This window comes from Phyllostomus hastatus, unplaced genomic scaffold (genome assembly GCF_019186645.2).
Source record: "Phyllostomus hastatus isolate PE091 unplaced genomic scaffold, TTU_PhHast_1.1 phas_scaffold_78, whole genome shotgun sequence".
In the NCBI taxonomy this organism is placed as follows: domain Eukaryota; kingdom Metazoa; phylum Chordata; class Mammalia; order Chiroptera; family Phyllostomidae; genus Phyllostomus; species Phyllostomus hastatus.
In genome coordinates, this window is record NW_025334041.1 from 115,897,829 (window position 1) to 115,917,214 (window position 19,386).

General features: G+C 36.2%; 1 protein-coding gene across 1 annotated transcript; it reads right to left on the minus strand.

Annotated features, from left to right (window-relative positions):
- Nucleotides 1-380: 380 nt before the first annotated feature.
- On the minus strand, nucleotides 381-19,229 carry YIPF4 (Yip1 domain family member 4). The gene is made up of 6 exons (XM_045828511.1): nucleotides 18,902-19,229; nucleotides 10,208-10,361; nucleotides 7,994-8,165; nucleotides 6,130-6,207; nucleotides 4,504-4,617; nucleotides 381-1,493 (listed from the first exon to the last, which is right to left on the minus strand). The coding sequence occupies exons 1-6, from the start codon at nucleotides 18,978-18,980 to the stop codon at nucleotides 1,356-1,358; spliced, it is 735 nt and encodes a 244-aa protein (XP_045684467.1). The 5' UTR covers nucleotides 18,981-19,229; the 3' UTR covers nucleotides 381-1,355.
- Between the last annotated feature and the right edge of the window lie 157 nt (nucleotides 19,230-19,386).

Here is a 19,386-nt window from a genome sequence, read left to right on the forward strand (position 1 = left end):
GGGCTTGGTATCTTGCTAATTTATAGGGTAGCATCAGCGTTACTGGTTGTTTCCTGATGAGTAAGACTGCTAAAGGAATACCATACATACCAAGAAATGGCCCTGTAATCATACTGAGGGCAGCAGTTAATGCTTCCAGCTCAGAAAAAAACAAATAATACAATAATCTGCTAATAGTCATTAGGCATTTGGTACTATATGAACATAAATATTTCATCTACTTTACAAAGTAATAGTAATTAAAGGTACATAGTCTATGAAATTATTTGTAACAAAAATTTCACTAGGTAAAATTTCTTATTATTTCCCAATATTAGCAAATATTGTACATTTGTCAGAGTACCTGATACTTTTTAAAATATCAAGTTATATAGGACAAGTTGTTATAAAGCAAAACACAAACCTGGGAAACATTTTATTTTTTTTTGTACTTCATGTAACATTGTTCAGGATCACACGATTTTAAAGGTCTCTTTCCAGTAACTTTTGGATTAGAAATACCATTTAAAAATACTTACTGATGCTATAAATATTAGTGCTTTTCTACATACTGACAATCTTAATGAATGTCATATCCATTATACCTTTTGCTCCTTTGGTCAGAAAGATAAACAGAAACTTTTAATGGTTAGATATTCAAACAGTTTTTAAAAACACCCAAACAAACCAAATGTACATCAACATATGTTAAAATTAGTTTTAGTTGTTATTATTAAGAATTCTGAACAAGGATATACTGAAGCATGTATGTGATTTTTAAAATTATATACAATTTAAAAAACAAATTTAAATTTACAAACAAAAAGATTAATGGCCAAATTAAAGAAAGTTTAAGCATCAGATTGAAAATATCTTAAGTTTTCAGCTATTCAGAAATATATTTTGTGAATAATAAGAATTATTTCATAAATATATATGTATAAATAGATATATATCTACAGGATTTGCAATGTAGGAGAAAACCCTTTAAAGAAAAAAATTGCACTTGTAGATTATCAGGATGTTGTCATCTTTACCCTTTAAGTGAAGTATGATTACCATTCCAGGTCTTTTGGCACAAATTTTAAGGAGAATATTGACACAATCTTAAAAACACAATGCTTTTATATTTTATTTACTGTAATATGAAGAATCAAACAGAATTGATAATTCTGACCAAAAAAAAAAATCCAGGTAACTGTAATTGCTTAATTAAATACCAAAAAATATTGTTTTTTAAAAAACCTTCAACCTGTCTTTACATCTGGAACATGTGAAATTTTACCAGCAACAGGTTTTCTTCAATCCCTTCAGCAAGAATTCCCAGCCTTCACACAAAGGTAACATTGTCTTTTCCTACTCATATATGACTTAGATTACACCCCAGTATATAAGGACAAAAAATAAATGTATAATAAAAAGATTGGGTAAATCAGGAGAGGCTTTTTGGTCTTGAATTCTTCACCCACTAACAACGAAGCAGCACTGTAGGCAGCCCAAAACACACCGAACAGCTTTAAAAAACAAGCAAAAAGACAAAGGGAAGCATATTAGCAAGTCAATTAACATTCTGCACAATATGCAGTAAAAATAATATTGACAATATTGTTTAAAACAACCCAGGCAACCAATTATGGAAACAGTAAAATTCATTGAGAATGTCTAAAAGTTTCTAAGAATGTTCATCCTTGCTCTGCTACTTGACTTCTGCAAATGAAATGTTTTGTTATCAAACTCGTCCAATCCAAGGAATCACCTAGGGTATCTATTAAGAAGAAAATCCTGGGATTCACTCTAGTTCTTATGAGTCAGAATTTTGAAGAAAATGGTCTGAGTGTGTCCCTGGAGATTTTAAGATAAGGCAACTTCTGGAAGAACTATTATTGGGCCAAATTGCTGAAATTTGCTGAAAGAAAACTAACTGATTCTTACACAGAAGAAATTTTTTCCTTTCTTTTCTTCTAAGAAGAAGGCAGATTAAGGAAAAATTCACATAATATTTATTAAGTATCACACTGTTTCCCCAAGAATAGATGGAAGTCTAGGATTAAATAAAAAGGAGAAAAAAAAACCCATAACATTGTGGTCAACAGTTAAATTAAATAAAACACATTGTGGTTTTCAAATTATACACATACCTAATTTTAAATGATTTCCACTGGAAATTTATATTGTACTTACTGAGACAGTTACTCAAGCCATTTTACAGGGTAATATGAAAGAAATACTTCAAGGATAGAAATTGGGGAAACTACTGTATGATACAAACAGACTTGGAACAGAGCAGGTTATCTTAACCTTGTAGTACTGACATTTTGGGGCTGAATAATTGTTGTGGGATGCTGTACTATGCACTATAGAATATCTAGTAGCATCCCTTGCCTCTACCTACTATATACCAGTAATGTTCCACCACCATCCCAATTTGTGGCACCCAAAAATGTCTCCTTGGGTGAAAAAATTACCCTCAGTTGAGAACTACTCGTACAAAGGTGAAAAATAAATACTGACAGACTGACTGAAAATATATTTGAGATAGTTCCACCTTCTACTGTGCTTTTTAAACGAAACAAGCTAAACAAAACCAAAAAACCACACAAATATTTTAAGCCTACAGAAAAGTACAGAAAAATATATGAAATAAAATTATGATCAAATTGCATTTGTATGTCATACTTCATTTTTTTATAAATAAACGGTTAACAGTTGGTAAGAGTTACAGAGATTTAATTTTAATTTTAATTTTTTTTAACGACAGTTGCCTTTTCTTAAGATTTTATTTACTTATTTATTTTTAGAGAGGAGAGGCAGAGGGAGAGGGAGAGAGAGAGAGAAACATCAACGTGCGCTTGCTGGGGCATGTACCCTGACTGGGAATTGAACCTGCGACACTTTGGTTCGCAGGCCGTGCTCAATCCACTGAACTACACCAGCCAGGGCTAGAAATTTAATTTTTTTAAAAATTCAGTGGTTGTAAATTAAACTGTATTCTAATGCAAAAGTTAAAAGGACAAGAGTTCTGCAACATGTTCCTCAACAAAACCTCGACTGAAGCAAGAAAGAGCTGACTACACACAGAAGAGTAAGTGATTCGGGGGGAAAATTTAGCAAAGAAAAATGTGAAGTTTAAAAACAATTTTATCCTAAATTTTTAATGATATAAATAAGATTTTCCATTTTATAAGAATACATTTGTATGTGGCATAAAGAATATTAAGGACCATTTTTCAGTTGAACTTGACAACTAAAAATGACCAGGGGACACGGTTTTAGCAATTTTGAGTGTAGTCTCAGCAGTATGCAAACAGGCTTTAACCCAAGTAACAACCAACCAACCAATCCAGAATCAGGAAGGGATTCCAAATGATTCAGTCAAGTGGTATGTTCATGAAGGCTAGAGAATTAAATGCCAGCATGGGACTAGCTCCTATACTGTAAGACTTTTAAACAAAGTGCTAAAAATGCCAATTAAAACACACTTTAGGATTAGAATATAGAACAAAGAAAGATCTCCTTGGTCTAAAGTGTTCAAACAGTTCAAACATACAAAGATGTCCTTAAAATATTCTTTTATAATATTTGTAATAACAGCCACAACTTGTGTGCCTAATCTGTGTCGAGCACCATACTAGGCATTATATATACTTTAAAATCTTCATTAACAAACCCTAAAAATTACCTGCTACCATTCCTATTTTGCAGAGGAGGATAAGAAAAAGTATCTCCCCAAGGCAGAGAGCAAGTATGAATTACATAACCAGGATGTGAATTCAGAAATGACTGGTTCCAAATCCACATTCTACTCAATATCCAATGCTTGTACAATATAATGTCAGTATTGCCTGTAGTTACCCAATTCTAAATGAAGTAGTTTCTTTTATAGTGGAATTAGTAATAAACTTTAAATAAAGTGTAATGTAGTAAAAATTAAGTGGGACTACTTAAAAACAAATACTTTAGTCTGGAGCCTATATAACAGCAGTACTGAAAGTGGTGGTCTTAAAAAGTTCTCGTTTCCATAAAGAAAAAAAAGGACATTCACTGTGTAATATACATACATGTGCTAAAGCAGTCATTTATTTCCCAAAGTTGTTCAAAATTAATACATGTCAAAATTTAAGTTGTATTACTACTTATTTTTAATACTTATTATTATCAGTAAATGTTAAAAATGGGTATATATGTTCATGTATAATCTTAAATCCAATCAAAGTCAGATCTTAAGTCAGATAAACTCGTATTATAAGCACGGAGAAGAAAAATTCAACATTGAAAAAAATTCTGTTACATTTTGAGGCCTGATTTGCTATTTGTTTTTTATTCCCCCCAGATACACATTATAATTTGTGATAATTAAAAGGGGAAAATAAAAGAAATACCATTGGTAAAATCAATGAGTAAGGCCATTGTTCCAAAATACTGGTAAGTGTTTGATAAAGAGTTATAGATTACAGTATTCTTTGTCAGAGAAATATTTTGTGATTGGAAAATAGTAAATTATTTTTTATAATACAGATTACTTACTTTTATAAGTGTAGACACCAGTTCAAATGATCCAACCACCAAAAGTATAGGGGCTATTACAATGAGAGGAAGTAATGAATATCCTATAACTCCAAGAACTTGGCCATATGCAACCTGTGAATTTTCAAATTTTTAAATAAATATCACAGAAGTCAAGATACTTATTTAAGTCATTCTTGAACATTATACATTCTTTGCTGTACTTACATAAATGTGAGAATTAAGAAGAAACCATGATATTATACCCATTATATTTCAAATTATCATATTCTGTGCTATATTTTTTCCTATGTATATATTAACTTACAATAAAGTTTTATTTGTAATTTAGGTAGAATGACAAATTAACAATAATAGAACAATTATAACAATACTATATTGTAATAAAAATTATATGAATATGGTCTCTCTCCCTCTGATAACTGCTCTTATACCCAAGTATCCTACTAAGTGACCAACAGGCAGGTATGTACAGAGTAGATACTAACCAAAGGGACGAATCCACTCCCTGCATAAGATAGCATAAGATTCTATCATGCTACTCAGAATGGCATGCAATTTAAAACTTATGAATTGTTTTTTCTATAATTTCCCATTTAATATTTTTGGATGGCAGCTGATCACAGGTAACTGAAACTGTGGAAAGCAAAACCACAAGTAAGAGAGAACTATGGGCCCCGACTGGTGTGGCTCAGTGGACTGAGCACTGGCTTGTGAACCAAAGGGTTGCTGGTTAGAATCCCAGTCAGGGCACATGCCTGGGATGCTGGCCAGGTTCCCAGTGGAGGGTGCATGAGAGGCAACCACACATTAATGTTTCTCTCCCTCTCTTTCTCCCTCCCTTCCCTTGTCTCTAAAAATAAATAATAAATAAAATTAAATTAAAAAAAAAAAAGAGGGAACTACAGTACTGACAAAAATATAAAACAACACTACCAGCCCTGGCTGGCATAGCTCAGTAGATTGAGTGAAGGCTGCGAACCAAAGTGTCGCAGGTTCGATTCCCAGCCAGGGTACATGCCTGGGCTGCAAGCTACGGCCCCCAGCAACCGCACATTGATGTTTCTCTCTCTCTCTCTATCTCCTTCCCTTCCCTCTCTAAAAATAAATAAATAAAATCTTAAAAAAAAAAGCCAGTTTAAAACAACACTATCCTTCTCATTAGCATTTTTGTTTTGCAAAAGTTATTTTTCTTTAAATATGTTAAAGTAAATTTGGTTTATTTTTTATTTGGTTTAGTTTTAAATGAATAAATATGTATTTTAAAATTTTAATTTATAACATGGTAAATATTGATAAATATAACCCACATAAAGAAATTTCCTTGGGGACCTGAGATCAAAAAGTATGAAAAATTCTGTACTAGAGACTAAATTGTATGCTTCCCGAAAAAGCCATAAATTACCTATAAGTGGAATGGATCTTTTCTTTCTACTTAATTCCTTATAACATTATTGAGTATGTACAATACTAATATACTGATTCTCTGAAAGGATGTAGCATAACTTAAAAGCAATTCTAAGACAAGAAACAGATATGATGAATATAGCCACTGATGGTATCTGCAATATCAAAAATAAAGCTTACAATATTAAACAAAGGTTATTTTCAAAATTAACCACTTACTTCTCCACCAAGAACTCTGGCCAGTAAAAATATTGTTAGTGAACCAAATATCCAAATGGTTATAATCCATGATACCACCTAAGAGGAAAAAAATTCATGCAATTGAATATAAGTTCCTAGAACTCAAATCTCTGCCATAAGATATTTTGATATACCAATTTCAGGTCCCAGAGTGTTCTGTCTGGTTCCCAGGTATCTTTCCAAAAACTTCTTAAGATTACCATGTGGTAATTTTGCATACAAATGGAAAATTTAGCAATGATCAATTGCCTAAGGAAACCTCAGTACTTCAATAATTATGATAAAAGATTACTGTCAAAAGAGAACAAAGTGGTTACTCCCAAACCCTTGGTTTACACTATCCTGCAAGGAAAATTCATCCCTGAAACAAGCTATCAATCTTCTTGGGAGGTCTTTAAAGTTTGTATTAATTACACATTTATTCAAGTAATAGAATGGAAGCCATTTCAGACAATTTTAACTCCTGAGACTTAACATAATAATGATACAACATGCATATATTTTCAACTTCTGTCTACTTGGATGGTCTAAAAATAATGATGTCCCAGCAGTTATTTAAGCATACTTATTGCCCAGGTTTTGGTTTCTAAATATCATTCCCTAATAAAAGGAATTTGGTTCCTTAGAGAAATGGTTGATTCCAAGGATGAGGCAGGTAAAATAAAATATAAGCCCAGAACACTTGGTGGAATCAGAAGGAAAGAAAGTTCTCAACAAATGGTGGGAGTATGTTAAAAGGACACAGAAACTAATCTGAAGAAGCTCCCAATGGCTAAAGCCGAAACAAGCTAAGGATGAGGGAATGATTTGTGTTATGTTGTATTTTAATGATAAAGCCTATAGGGAACCAGTCCGAGTGGCAATGGCAAATGTAGCTCAGCCCTGGTTTGGAAAACCCACAGGTGAGAGGCAGCACACAGGTCCACAGATCAGCTTTCCCATGGGAACCAGGCCTGCATTGTACTTAGGCTGCTTTGAGGCTTGCTTTTGCTGAAATTCTTTCACCCTGAGTTAAGACAGCATATGTTTAATGCTTATCTTTGATGTAACTTCCTAAAGTCTGTGCTAAACCTCTAGAGGACAGAGTGTAACCAGTTCAACCACTTTTTCCCTTGCATTTGCAACATCCTTTTCTTTGTTATCTGTAAAATGTAATAACTAAAGCAAACCTGGGCATAATAAATGAGGACCTTCCTTGATGTAATGCTCCCAGAAAAGCAATAAAAGCCTGTCCAGGCAAGGGTCGGGGTGCTCTCTCACTCAGAGAGTGACCACGCCGTCCCTTCTCTACACAGGACTTCTACAGTCCATGTGAATTTGTTTGTCGCATCTATAACACCACAGACACCAATGGTCAGAGCCCGCATCAAAAGCCTCTGATATCAGGACAAAGTATTATATAAAAACAAATACCGATGGAATCCTTATCATCATTTGTTAAAACATTTATTTTAAAAAACTAAAATGAATAAAAGGTAAGAACAAGATTATGAGTTTTGTGTTTTAAACTCTTTATCCCTTGGAGAAATTAGAAAGGGCACAGGCAGCCACTTTGGTCACTTCTGGTCAGATGGGGTTAGTTCCATCCATTTACCCCAGTTGCTTATTAATACAAATATTAACACTTTTGATGTAGAAAAATTTGGAAAGCATTAATCTAAGGTACTCCCTGCATATTTACTTAAGACTAGTTCTTGGGATAAATAAGTGAGAATAAGTACAGGTAAGGCATTTCTCAACTATAGGCATTTCTTAACTATGTGGTATCATAGTTAATATTTGGCTATTTTAATTTTAAAACTCTTAAAATATTTAGAATTTACATAAAGTAAGATATACTTACCCTAAACTGTCCATATAACGATATCATGGAAAAGAAAAGAACAACAGCCAGTGGACCCCAAAAGTCAGGATTATCTCTCACCACTTGTCTGTTAAAACCCAGTGATGGCATTGGCATCAAAACACAACGGATTTTGTAGTAAATATCCTTTAGATCGATATCCAATTCTTCCCTGTAATTGTAAATTGTAATTGTAAAATAAAAATTCTTAAAAGGCATACAACACTACTGAATACTGTTATATTTACTTATTTTTAAAAGATTTTATTTATTTATTTTTAGAGAGAGAGAGGGTGAGGGGAGAAAGGGAGGGAGAGAAATATCAACCTGCGTTTGCCTTTCACATTGCCCCCCACTGGGGACTGGGCCTGCAACCCAAGTATGTACCCTGACTGGGAAGCAACCCATTGGTTCACAGGCTGGCGCTCAATACACTGAGCCACAGCAGCCAGGGCCTGAATACTGTTATATTTAAACTTATGTTGAAGGAGAACTTAAATTTAAATATAATGGTATAGTCTCTATAGGTCAACAAAACATTTACATTTGAAGTACCATATTTCACTGATTCCAAGGTACACATTTTCAACATTTTAACATCTCTAAAGTTGGGATGAATCTCACGATCGCTGGTGCTTTACAATTGCTGTCAGCCTTAAACGAAGCCAGGTGCTTCTAAGACCTGCCTTCTCTTTTGCCAGTCTCCTAAAGGCACTACCAATTTGGGACTTTAAATAAAATTCTCTGCTTGAGACTTTTTTTGTGCCATACTGACAATCAGACTGGATTCCTACATGAGAACTGGTATAGATTTTACACTCTCAGGAAAAAGTTTTCCAATACCCCACCAAGTGCCAAACTGAGACAAATAACTGCCCCCTGCTATCTCTTTTTGTATGATAGGTTATTTCTCATTTATCCTTACACCAAGAAGATAGCCCTCTGATGTCCTAGCTCCATGCTATCTTAAGCACTTTTTCTTTCTTACTGATAAATGTAAAATAACTGCACCTTATAATTCATGGCATCTTAGATTTGATGAAATATGACATATAAACATAGAAATGAGATGTAATAACAGCACTTCATCTACCAGTAATTACTGCAGAGAATAATTTGGTAATGCCTTGATTTTACAAAGCTATAGTTTCTACTTTCAAAATTAGTAATTTTTTTCTTTATTGATTTGAGAGAGAGAGAGAGAAACCCTGGTTTATTGTTACCCTTATTTATGGTTCATTCTTGTATGTGCTCTGACGGGAATCAATCCCCAACCTTGGTATATAGGGACAACATTCTAACCAACTGAGCCACCTGGCCAGGGCCCAAAATTGTTAAATTCTTCACTTTTTCCCCCAATGATAACATAGTAACAAAAAAAAGGGGGGCAGGGAGAGAAAGAAAGAGAGAAGAGAGAGAGAGAGAGAGAGAAAGAAAGAAAGAAGGAGAGAGAGAGAGAGAGAGAGAGAGAGAGAAAGAAAGAAAGAAAGAAAGAAAGGGAGATAGAAAGAGAGAGAAAGAGAGAAAGAAAAGAAAGTCTCCCTACAATCCTCAGTGGTAGCTTTAAAATTTCTATATGGGAGAGATTTGGAAGTGATAATCTTTTTAGAAGTCTTAAATTGTCCTAAACTGAATTTCCACAGCAAGCACCCAAGTGGTCTCTTTCAGATTGCATGTTTACATGAGATAGCTATAGACCCAGGTAAGCCCTAACAGCCTATAGTATGTGTGTCTGTGTGTGAGAGAGAGAGAGAGAAAAGGAGAGAAAGGAAGAGACAGAGAGAGGATTATGATTCTTTTATTTTTTGCTATTTAGCAGGTTAAAAATATTCTCCCATTCAAGTACTAACCAGGCTTGACTATGCTTAGCTTCTGAAGTCAGATATGATCAGATGCATTCAGGGTGGAGTGGCCACAGATAATTTTAATACAAATAAATACATACATGCATACATACATACATACTTGAAAACATCCAGGGGAAACAAATGAATACTGCAAAATAAGCCACCTTGACAACATTTACAGTATAAACTGGAAGATTTTTTTTAAAAGTCTCACTGTTTTTCTAATTACTAGTAAAACTGGAACAGCTAAAACTTTTCACCAAAAAGGTTAAGATTTTCTATACTTATTTTCAAATAACAATGAAAGAATACAGCCATCCTACAGACTAGCTCTAAAAACCAAAAGCTACATATTATTTTTACATACAAGAGTGGCTTGTTATCTTCAGGATCATCATCTTCAACTTCCAAAAGCCAGCCATATCCTCTTTGTCTCAGAAATGTAGTAGCTGTAGATTCTTTGATGAAATCTCCACCAAGGTTTAACTTGACATCTGGAGCTGCTATTGAACCACTGAGCTCTTAGGAGAAAAGAGGAAAAAACTGTAAGCCAATGTAAAATGTGTGAATCTTAACTAATATAAGCATAAATTTAAGATAATTATCATTTGAAGACCTACTATTGTATGAAATCTTCATATTTTAAAGTTATAGATATCTAAGTATTGCCTTTTATTTTACATTAAGAAAATGAAAGATGAGGGAGGTGAAGACATATGAAAAGTTTCACAGATAATTAGCTGGACCAGTACCAAAATCTAGACAATAATTTAAATTTTTTTCAATGCTTATATTTTATTTTTAAATTAAATTTATTGGGGTGACACTGGTTAATAAAATTACATAGGTTCGAGTGTACATTCTATGACACATCATCTGCATTGTGTGCACCATCCAAAGTCAAATCTTCTTCCATCACCATATATTTGACCCCCTTTACTCTTTACTACCTCCCAAACCTCTTTTCCCTCTAGTATCTACCACACTGTGGCCCGAGTCTATGAATTTTTGTTTTTCTTGTTTATTTGTTGCTTTCAGAACTTTATATTCTTTCTTATTTATTTACCTATATTTTATTTATTTTTAGAGAGAGGGGAAAGGAGGAAGAAAGAGAGGGAAACCTCTATGTGCAAGAGATATGTTGATTAGTTGCCTCTTGCATGCCCCCAAGTGGGTACCTGGCCTGCAACCCAGGCATGTGCCCTGACTGGGAATGGAACCCATAACCCTTTGGTGCATGCTCCAACCAACTGAGCCACCTGGCCAGGGCTAGAATTCTGGAATGGTACTTTAAAAAATAATTTTGGCAACAGCAAACCAAAGCATTCTTAACACAGACGTTCCTTCTCTGGAGATCAAATACAGTATATAGAAGAGCTTAATTTTAACCTAAATTTTAGGTTAGCTTTTAAGAACGTCATCAAAATTTCAGCTTCAACTTCAGTCAATGAGTGGATCAATTATGAGTCACATCTTGGTCTGGCTGTGACAACTCCTGAAAGTAATTATAAGAAAATGAAGCTAAGTCCTAGCTTAGCTAGTAATTAATACAGCAAATCATTACTGTCTTCTGGTCTCCATGTTCTATTCAAAGTTCTCTTCCAGTTTTAACATTATATGATTCTAAATAGGTTTTATAAGGGCATTTATTCAACTAAAGATAAAATCAAAGTTCTTTTGAATTCCCTGTCCTTCCCTACTTAAAGTTTAAAAATAGTTCCTGTAGATGCTACCATAGAATCCTGTAATTAAAATATTCTCTCAAAATTACTTGCTGCTTCTTTGTCTTTGCCTTAGTTGAAAATGAGTTAAAATTTAACTGAAGTTCCATTTCCACTAGGTATAAGGAATGCTTTTCCTGATTTAACAAGAGGAAGATCTAGGTCAGGAAGTCATTAGTGCAGCAGTGACATTAAAGGTTTTTGAATTATGAGGCAGGAAAGGACCTCAATAACTATTTCCTGGCCTGTACAAAGGACTACACTTCTTGATCAAACTCAAAGAAGGATATATAAATTATGATAAGGAATGCTATAATCAAGAATTGTGTATGTTCAGCAGTTTGTCATAGCATGGGTGCCAGAACATCAAAAAAGCACCTGTAGCTTACAATTTTATAGCACTTCCCATTCCAAACAAAATGGGAAAATATCATGGACATATATGCAGGGGTGCCAGTGACAGCAGTACCCCAAAGACCTAATCACTGTGGGAACAGAAAAATCCAAATATTGGTGGCTAGCCTAACATGTTAGCAAACTAACAAGAGTAATGTCACAAATAAGGAAAAAAGATTCCAGATCACTCCAGGAGCAGTTGCCTTAAGTTAAACCAGAATAAGAACCACCTAGCTTGGCTGTCAACTCTAGAATAGGTATATAGAATTTTAAAACATGATTTTTAGGCCAATTCTTTCTTATTGCACTATGTGTTCTTGTCATTTAAAAAAATATTTTATTTTCAGAGAGAAGGGAAGGGAGGGAGAAAGACTAGGAAAGAAACATCATCTGCTGCCTCCTGCACACCCCAACTGGGGACCTGGCCTGCAACCCAGGCACGTGGCCTGATAGGGAATGGAATTGGCAACCTTAGTTCATGGGCCAGCGCTTAATCCATGGAGCCACACCAGCCAGGGCTCATTTTCTAAATAAGAAAAATGTAAAGATAATAAATACGTGAGTTTAAGAGGAAATAATCTTTGGGAAAAATCTATTTCAAAAGGAAATCTTAAAAATATTTAGCCCTGGCTAGTATGACTCAGTGGGTTGAATGCTGGCCTGTGAACTAAAGGGTTGCTAGTTCAATTGCGAGTCTAGGGCACATGCGCCTGGGTTGTGGGCCAGGTCCCCAGTAGGGGGTGCTCAAGATGCAACCACACATTGATGTTTCTCTCCCTCTCTTCTCCTCTTTCTGAAAATAAATAAATAAAATGTTTAAAAAATATGTTTCCATTGGCCCCAGCCGGGTAGTTCTATTGGTTAGAGTGTTTTCCCAATATTCCACGGTTGCAGGTTCGATCCAGGTCAGGGCACACACAGAAAGCAACCAATGAATGCATAAATAAACAGAACAACAAACAGATACTTCTCTCTCTCTCTCTAATCAATAAAAATTAAAATTTTTATTAAATGTTTCCACTGGTGCTTGGGTTCTGAGTGAGAAAGAATATCATTAAGTTTCAGGTTTTATTGAAAGCCACCTGGGAAAACTACAAAACAAAATTCAACAGTAACTTTTCCTCCCTTAAAATTCAAGTGTATTAATGGGCGAGGGATCCTTTCTCTGAATTTTCTATTCAGCCTGAGAACTTCACTTTGAAAGGTAAGGAAGAACTCAGTCAAGTGCAGTATGATAGTACATCCAGAAGATTTAGTGATCTGCCCCTAGACAAGTGCCAGATTTCTGTGAAAGAAAAGCATCCTGCAACGAATAATGAACATTTTGTTGGCAGTTGCCAACTTCTTATATATGTGAAGAAGCTTTTTCTTATTCAACATGCAATAAAAACAAAGACAAAATCATCTCATTCATCTGAAAATAAAATCCATGTGTGCTTAAATCCAAACCAGAACTGAGTATTTCTGCAGCAAAACAAAAGAATCACGTTTCACAGTATAGGGATAAATTCCACCATTTCATTTTAATTATAAAAACATTCTAATGCATATATAGGATCAATGAAAAAATATATCAAGAAACCAATGCAAGTACATGATTTTATAATTGCTAGATATATATTCAAATTTGCTTGATCATGACATTCCATAAAATTTTTTAAAAAGCTTTGTATAAAACTGTGTCTTACATTACATTTTTATTCATATTGTTTTGATTTATGGTTTTAGTTGCCTTACTATTCAATGTCAGTAAATTTTCATAATGTACATGATATTAATTAAAACCAATTAAATCTCCTGAACCTATCTTTAGAAAAATTGAATCCCATTTTGGGATAAACCAGTTATTTAACAGAAATTTCTTCTATTTGCATACTTTGTCTTTTAACTTATCTTGAAATAATTAGAGATTCACAGGAATTTCCATAAATAGTACAGAGAGGTTGCATGTACCTATCACCCAGTTTCCCCTAAGGTACCATCTTATGTAACTATCAAAACCAGGTCATTGCTCTGACTGGTGTGGCTCAATGGATTGAGTGCCAGCCTGTGAACCGTAGGGCTGCTAGTTTGATTCCTACTCAGGGCACGTGCCTGGGTTGTGGGCCAGGTCCCCAGCGTGTGGGAGGCAACTGATCCGTGTTTCTCTCCCTCTCTTACCCTCTCTCTAAAAGTAAACAAATAAAATCTTAAAAAAAAAAAAAAAACAAAAAACAAACTGGGACACTGACATATCCTCAAATTTTACCAGTTTTGCATGCAGTTATATTTGCATTTGTGTGTAGTTCTCTGAAATTTTATCACATTTATAGATTTGGTCAATGCCTTATATGTTTAAAATTTATGAAAAGAAACAGATTTTTTAAAAAGGTAAACCTTACTTAACTACCTTTTCTTTCCAAGAAAAAGTTGGCTAAAAAGTCATTTTCAGTTTTCAAATAGGGAGGGAAAGCTATTCTTGCACCCATTAAATACCATATATTAAACTTCATTAGCAAATCATATAGAAGATATTTATGATATTACCTACATGGATACAATTTTTAGAAAATCAAGTAGGACATTTTCTCAAAAGATAAAACTAAACATTCTTCTGTCTATACTACAACTTGTATTAGAGGTGATATCCTTTCTGGGGAGGGGTAACCTGATACAAAGAGTAGGCTAGATGTTTGGTCACATTAACAAATAAAAAATTATCATTTACTTAAAAGAGCACTGACAATAATTATAGGATTATTATTTCTACAACTTACTGATCACAGTAATGTACTGTGAGTTGTAGATACTATTCAAGCTAAAATAAAACTGCTCCTATTCTGATGTTTCATAACATTCTAAATCAGTGCTTCTCAAGCTTTAATGTGCATATGAATCACCAAAATCATTTGAATCACCATTTAAAATGCAAATCATGCTTAAGCAGATTCTGCATTACTAAGTGCCCAGGTAAAGCCAAAGCTGATGGTCTGTGGACATAAATCATGCAAAGCATTACTATTTGTCTGATACAAAAATAAATTCAAAAGATTATCATAAAGACTTCTATATTAGACTACACAGATACACACATACTTGTACATCATTACATTCTTGCACTTACACACATGCATTTCATGTACTGCTTTTTTTTTTTAATTTATTTTTAGAGAGGGAAGGGAGGGGGGAGAGAGAGAGAGAAAGAGAGAGAGAGAGAGAGAGAGAGAGAAACATCAATGTGTGGTTGCTGGGGGTTATGGCCTGCAACCCAGGCATGTACCCTGGCTGGGAATCGAACCTACGACCCTTTGGTTCGCAGCCCGCGCTCAATCCACTGAGCTATGCCAGCCAGGGCTCATGTACTGCTTTTGGATGTAATTTTCTACATAAATATTTGGTATGGATTTCATTATTCACTTATTTATTCATTTATTGGCTTATTCATACATAGCTCATGGTCTTTCAACTCTACTTACGGACTTTGCTTTAATACACATAAACAATTCTTACAATATTCTCATAAGTGGTATGCTTTTCATTTTATACATGACGAAAGAAATGCTTACAGAAGCAGTGGACATTTTCCAGTATCACATAGTTACTGTAAGAGTCAGGACTTTAACTGAAGTCTTCTGGCTCTAAATCGAGTAATTTTATTTTGTTATTCCATTCAAATATGCTGTTTTGTAGTCCTGAGTGTCAATATCACTTAAGACAAAAGAAAACATGTTATTTATTCCTGTAACAAATAATTATTTTGTAATGTTCATATTCTGGGTTCTGTGGTAGGTGCTGGGATATAGAAAAGATTAGAGAAGTTTCCGTTTCTGAGGGACAGTTAAGCAAGGTTTCACCAAGGAAGGAGCATTTGAGTTGTCTTAAGTTTCAACCTGGGGTAAGGAGGAGAAAGGCATTTTAAGCATGGGGGCTAGAAATGCATAGATACGGAGAGGAAACATCAGACAGATTTTTGGACAAAGGGTATGTGTGGTCAAATAGTAAGGGCAGATACCATTAAGGAAAAGAGATGTGGACAGGAGGAAGGTATGCACTGAAAACATCTGAGTCAAAAACATTCATGGTTAGGAAAACTGCATAGAAAGGGAGAAGCAAGAATTTGTGTGACATGCTCGGGGATGAGAGAAAAGACTTGGGAGTTGCAGAGTACAGTGTTCATGTTGGAGAACAATAAGAACTAAGTGGTGTGGCTCAGTGGGCTGGGCATTGTCCTGTGAACCAAAGGGTTGTCAGTTTGATTCCTGGTCAGGGCATGTGCCTGGGTTGCAGGCCAGGTGCTGGATTGGAACTGTGCAAGGGGCAGCTGATTGATGTTTCTCTCCCTCTCTTCCACCCTTCCCCTCTCTCTAAAAATAAATAAATAAAATTTAAAAAAGAAAAAGAACTAAGTGCAGAGCCAGTTTATACTGAAACCCAAGCAGCAGCAGCATTGCTAACATGAATTGAGCACTTAACCTGGCCAGACATAGTAGTAAGTCCTCTGCATTTGCAAAATATTTGAATACTTGGGTATTATTATCCCCATTTTATTTATAAGAAAAATTAGGTTAAGAGAAATGAAGTAACTTGCTCAATATCTTCTAGACAGCAACTGGTAAAGCCAGGATGCAAACCCAAGACTCTTTAACGCTACATTTCAAATACACTACTCAATTTATAAAAATATAAGAAAGAGGCACCATGGTTTAGTGGAAAGAAATCTGAAGACATGGAATACTCAATTTCAATTCCAGATCTTTCATGTGGATGTTACTGAACTTCTCTAAGCTTGTTTTTTTTTCAGCTAGATTTAATGTTTTACTGTAATAAAATATTTATTGTTCATCCTTGCTCTAGGGATAAACATAAACATGGCCACAAAAGATTGCACAAACAACCTGGACCAAAAGAACATTGAAAATTGGCATAGGGATTAAAATATTCAACACAACCTATAACAATTATAAATGTCTCTAAATCTGTTTTATTATAAAATACAGGAATAATAAAACTCAGCAGGATTCTTTTTTTTTAAGATTTTATTTATTTATTTTTAGAGAGGGAAGGGAGGGAGAAAGAGAGAGAGAGAGAGAGAGAGAGAGAAACATCAACGTGCGCTTGCTGGGGCATGTACCCTGACTGGGAATCAAACCTGCGACACTTTGGTTCGCAGCCCGCGCTCAATCCACTGAGCTGCGCCAGCCAGGGCACTCAGCAGGATTCTTATAAAGACCAACCAAGACATATGCTTAAAATACTCTGTAAATGTAAGTATGTATAAAGTTATACAGATGAGGGTGTTATTACATGTCTATATATCCTTGGCTATATAGGGAGTCTATATATCTTTGAAGGCTATATGAAGTTTGAATAAACCTTATGGATTTTACTTATTCTAGGTTTCTTGGTTTATTATATAGAGTCAATGGGTTAGCTCATTATATTATTTTGTCCCATTTATGTGTATTAAGAAAGGTAATTCCTAGGGGAAGGGAGAATATGAAAAATGTATGCAATGATAGAAAACTTTGGCTCTGGTTCATCAGGTTCTGATACTCAATGACACATTTTTCTTTAAGTCTGGGAAATTAAAGTTGATATTCCTCCCGAAACACTACGCTACCAAGTATAGATGAATAAATGGAAATATTTTGGGTTACTTTATTGCACCAAATATTCCTAAGAGTTTAAAAGAAATGGGGTGATAGAGTTGGTGGACTGGGTGGATAAGGTGAAAGGACTAAGAAATACAAATCACTGGTTACAAAATAGTCATGGGGATGTAAAGTACAGCGTAAGGAACATAATCAATAACACTGTAATAACTCTGTGTGGTGCCAGGTGGGTACTGGAGCTATGGCGGAGGGAGTAGGGGGTGGGGACGAGGGTCACTTTGTAAAGTATATGACTGTCTAACCACGACGCAGTACTCCTGAAACTAATGTAAAATAATATTCAATGTAAACTGTAATTGAAAAAAATGTATCAGTTATATTCTTATGATAAAATGTTTTCACATCTTAAATTATAACCAAAACTACAGTACTATTAATTAAACAATACCAATCAAAAAGCAAAATAAGGGGAGGAGGGAAAACCAGCTATATTAACTGCTGCACTACGAAACCGGATTTCTGAGGAAATACTACATTCTTCTTTAGACTGAAGTTTCTTACAGCTAAGTATAATTTATTTTTTCGTATTAGGCAGTAAGTCTGGCCACCGGAAAATCGCTGGCGTACAAAGTGCAGTCAACCTAAAATTTTGAAAATGACTAGCAGAGAAAGATTCCAGTTTCAAAGAGCCTGGTAAGGAACAGAGAAAAGGAAGAAAACACCATTTCCTGTGCTGTAGAAAAATTTCTCCGCCACAACTGCTTCGTCAAAACAGTCACTACAAGGAAAACTGCAGAAGCTAGGGGAACATTTAGCCGGATTACAAGTTCCAATACACCAGGGTCTACTTCTCTGAATATTAGGTCAACCACTGGGCGGGGGGGAGGGGGGACAGCAGGAAAACGAACGGAGGCAAGATATCAAACTCCACGTCTTTGCGGAGCCGAATCCAATCCCAGCAAAAATTACTGATGTATCAATGAGAGGAACACCGCTCTCCTTCCTCGTCCTGACCCTCGACACCTACCCGGGACAATCTTACCATCGCTTTTCGGAATAATAACAGCAAGTCATCTCATTAAAAATCTTCGGGTTCCGTGGGTCCACCCGAGGCAGGCAAGGACCCCAGAAGAACCTGCCCCAGACGGAGCAGGGATGGCCGCGCTGACCGAGAGGCTGGGAACGCTCCCCGCGGCCCTCCCCCGGCCCCTCGGGGCCCCTCGAAGGCCTCCCGGGCGCAGCCCGCCTCCTGCGGCCCCCGCCCGGCCACTAGCGCCTCGGCAACAGAGAGACCCCGCCGCGTAGGGCCCGGCGTCCACCGGCGCGCGGAGCCCTCCCAGGACTCAGTCTCACCTTCCGCGTCGGCCGAGGAGACAAAGGTGAAGTCCCCATTAGTAGGGGAATACGCCGGGGGCGGGCCCGGCGGCTGCATATCGCGGCCGCTCGGGGCCGGCGGCGGTGGAGGAGGCTGAGGCTGGGCCCGCGCCCCAAGGCGGCCGCGGCGCCGACCCGCACGCGCGCCCTACGGTGCTGCCGGAGACCCGGGAGGTGCAGGCTGCGGCGTGGCCCGCGACGAGCGTAACAGGATGCTGAGCTGCCCCTGACACAGCCCCACCAAGGTCCCCTCGGTGGCGACCGCCCCAGCACCGCGAAGCCGGCGCCCTGACAGGACCATAACAGTGACAGCACCACTCGGATTGGCTCTTTGTAATGTGCTCTCCCATTGGCTCCCGGAGAAATGTCCTGATTGGGTCCCCCTGTTGTTGATCCCGGAAGTTTACCCAGGAGCGGAAGTTCACTTCTAATGCGTGGACTACTCCGGCTTTTTCCGCCCTGTT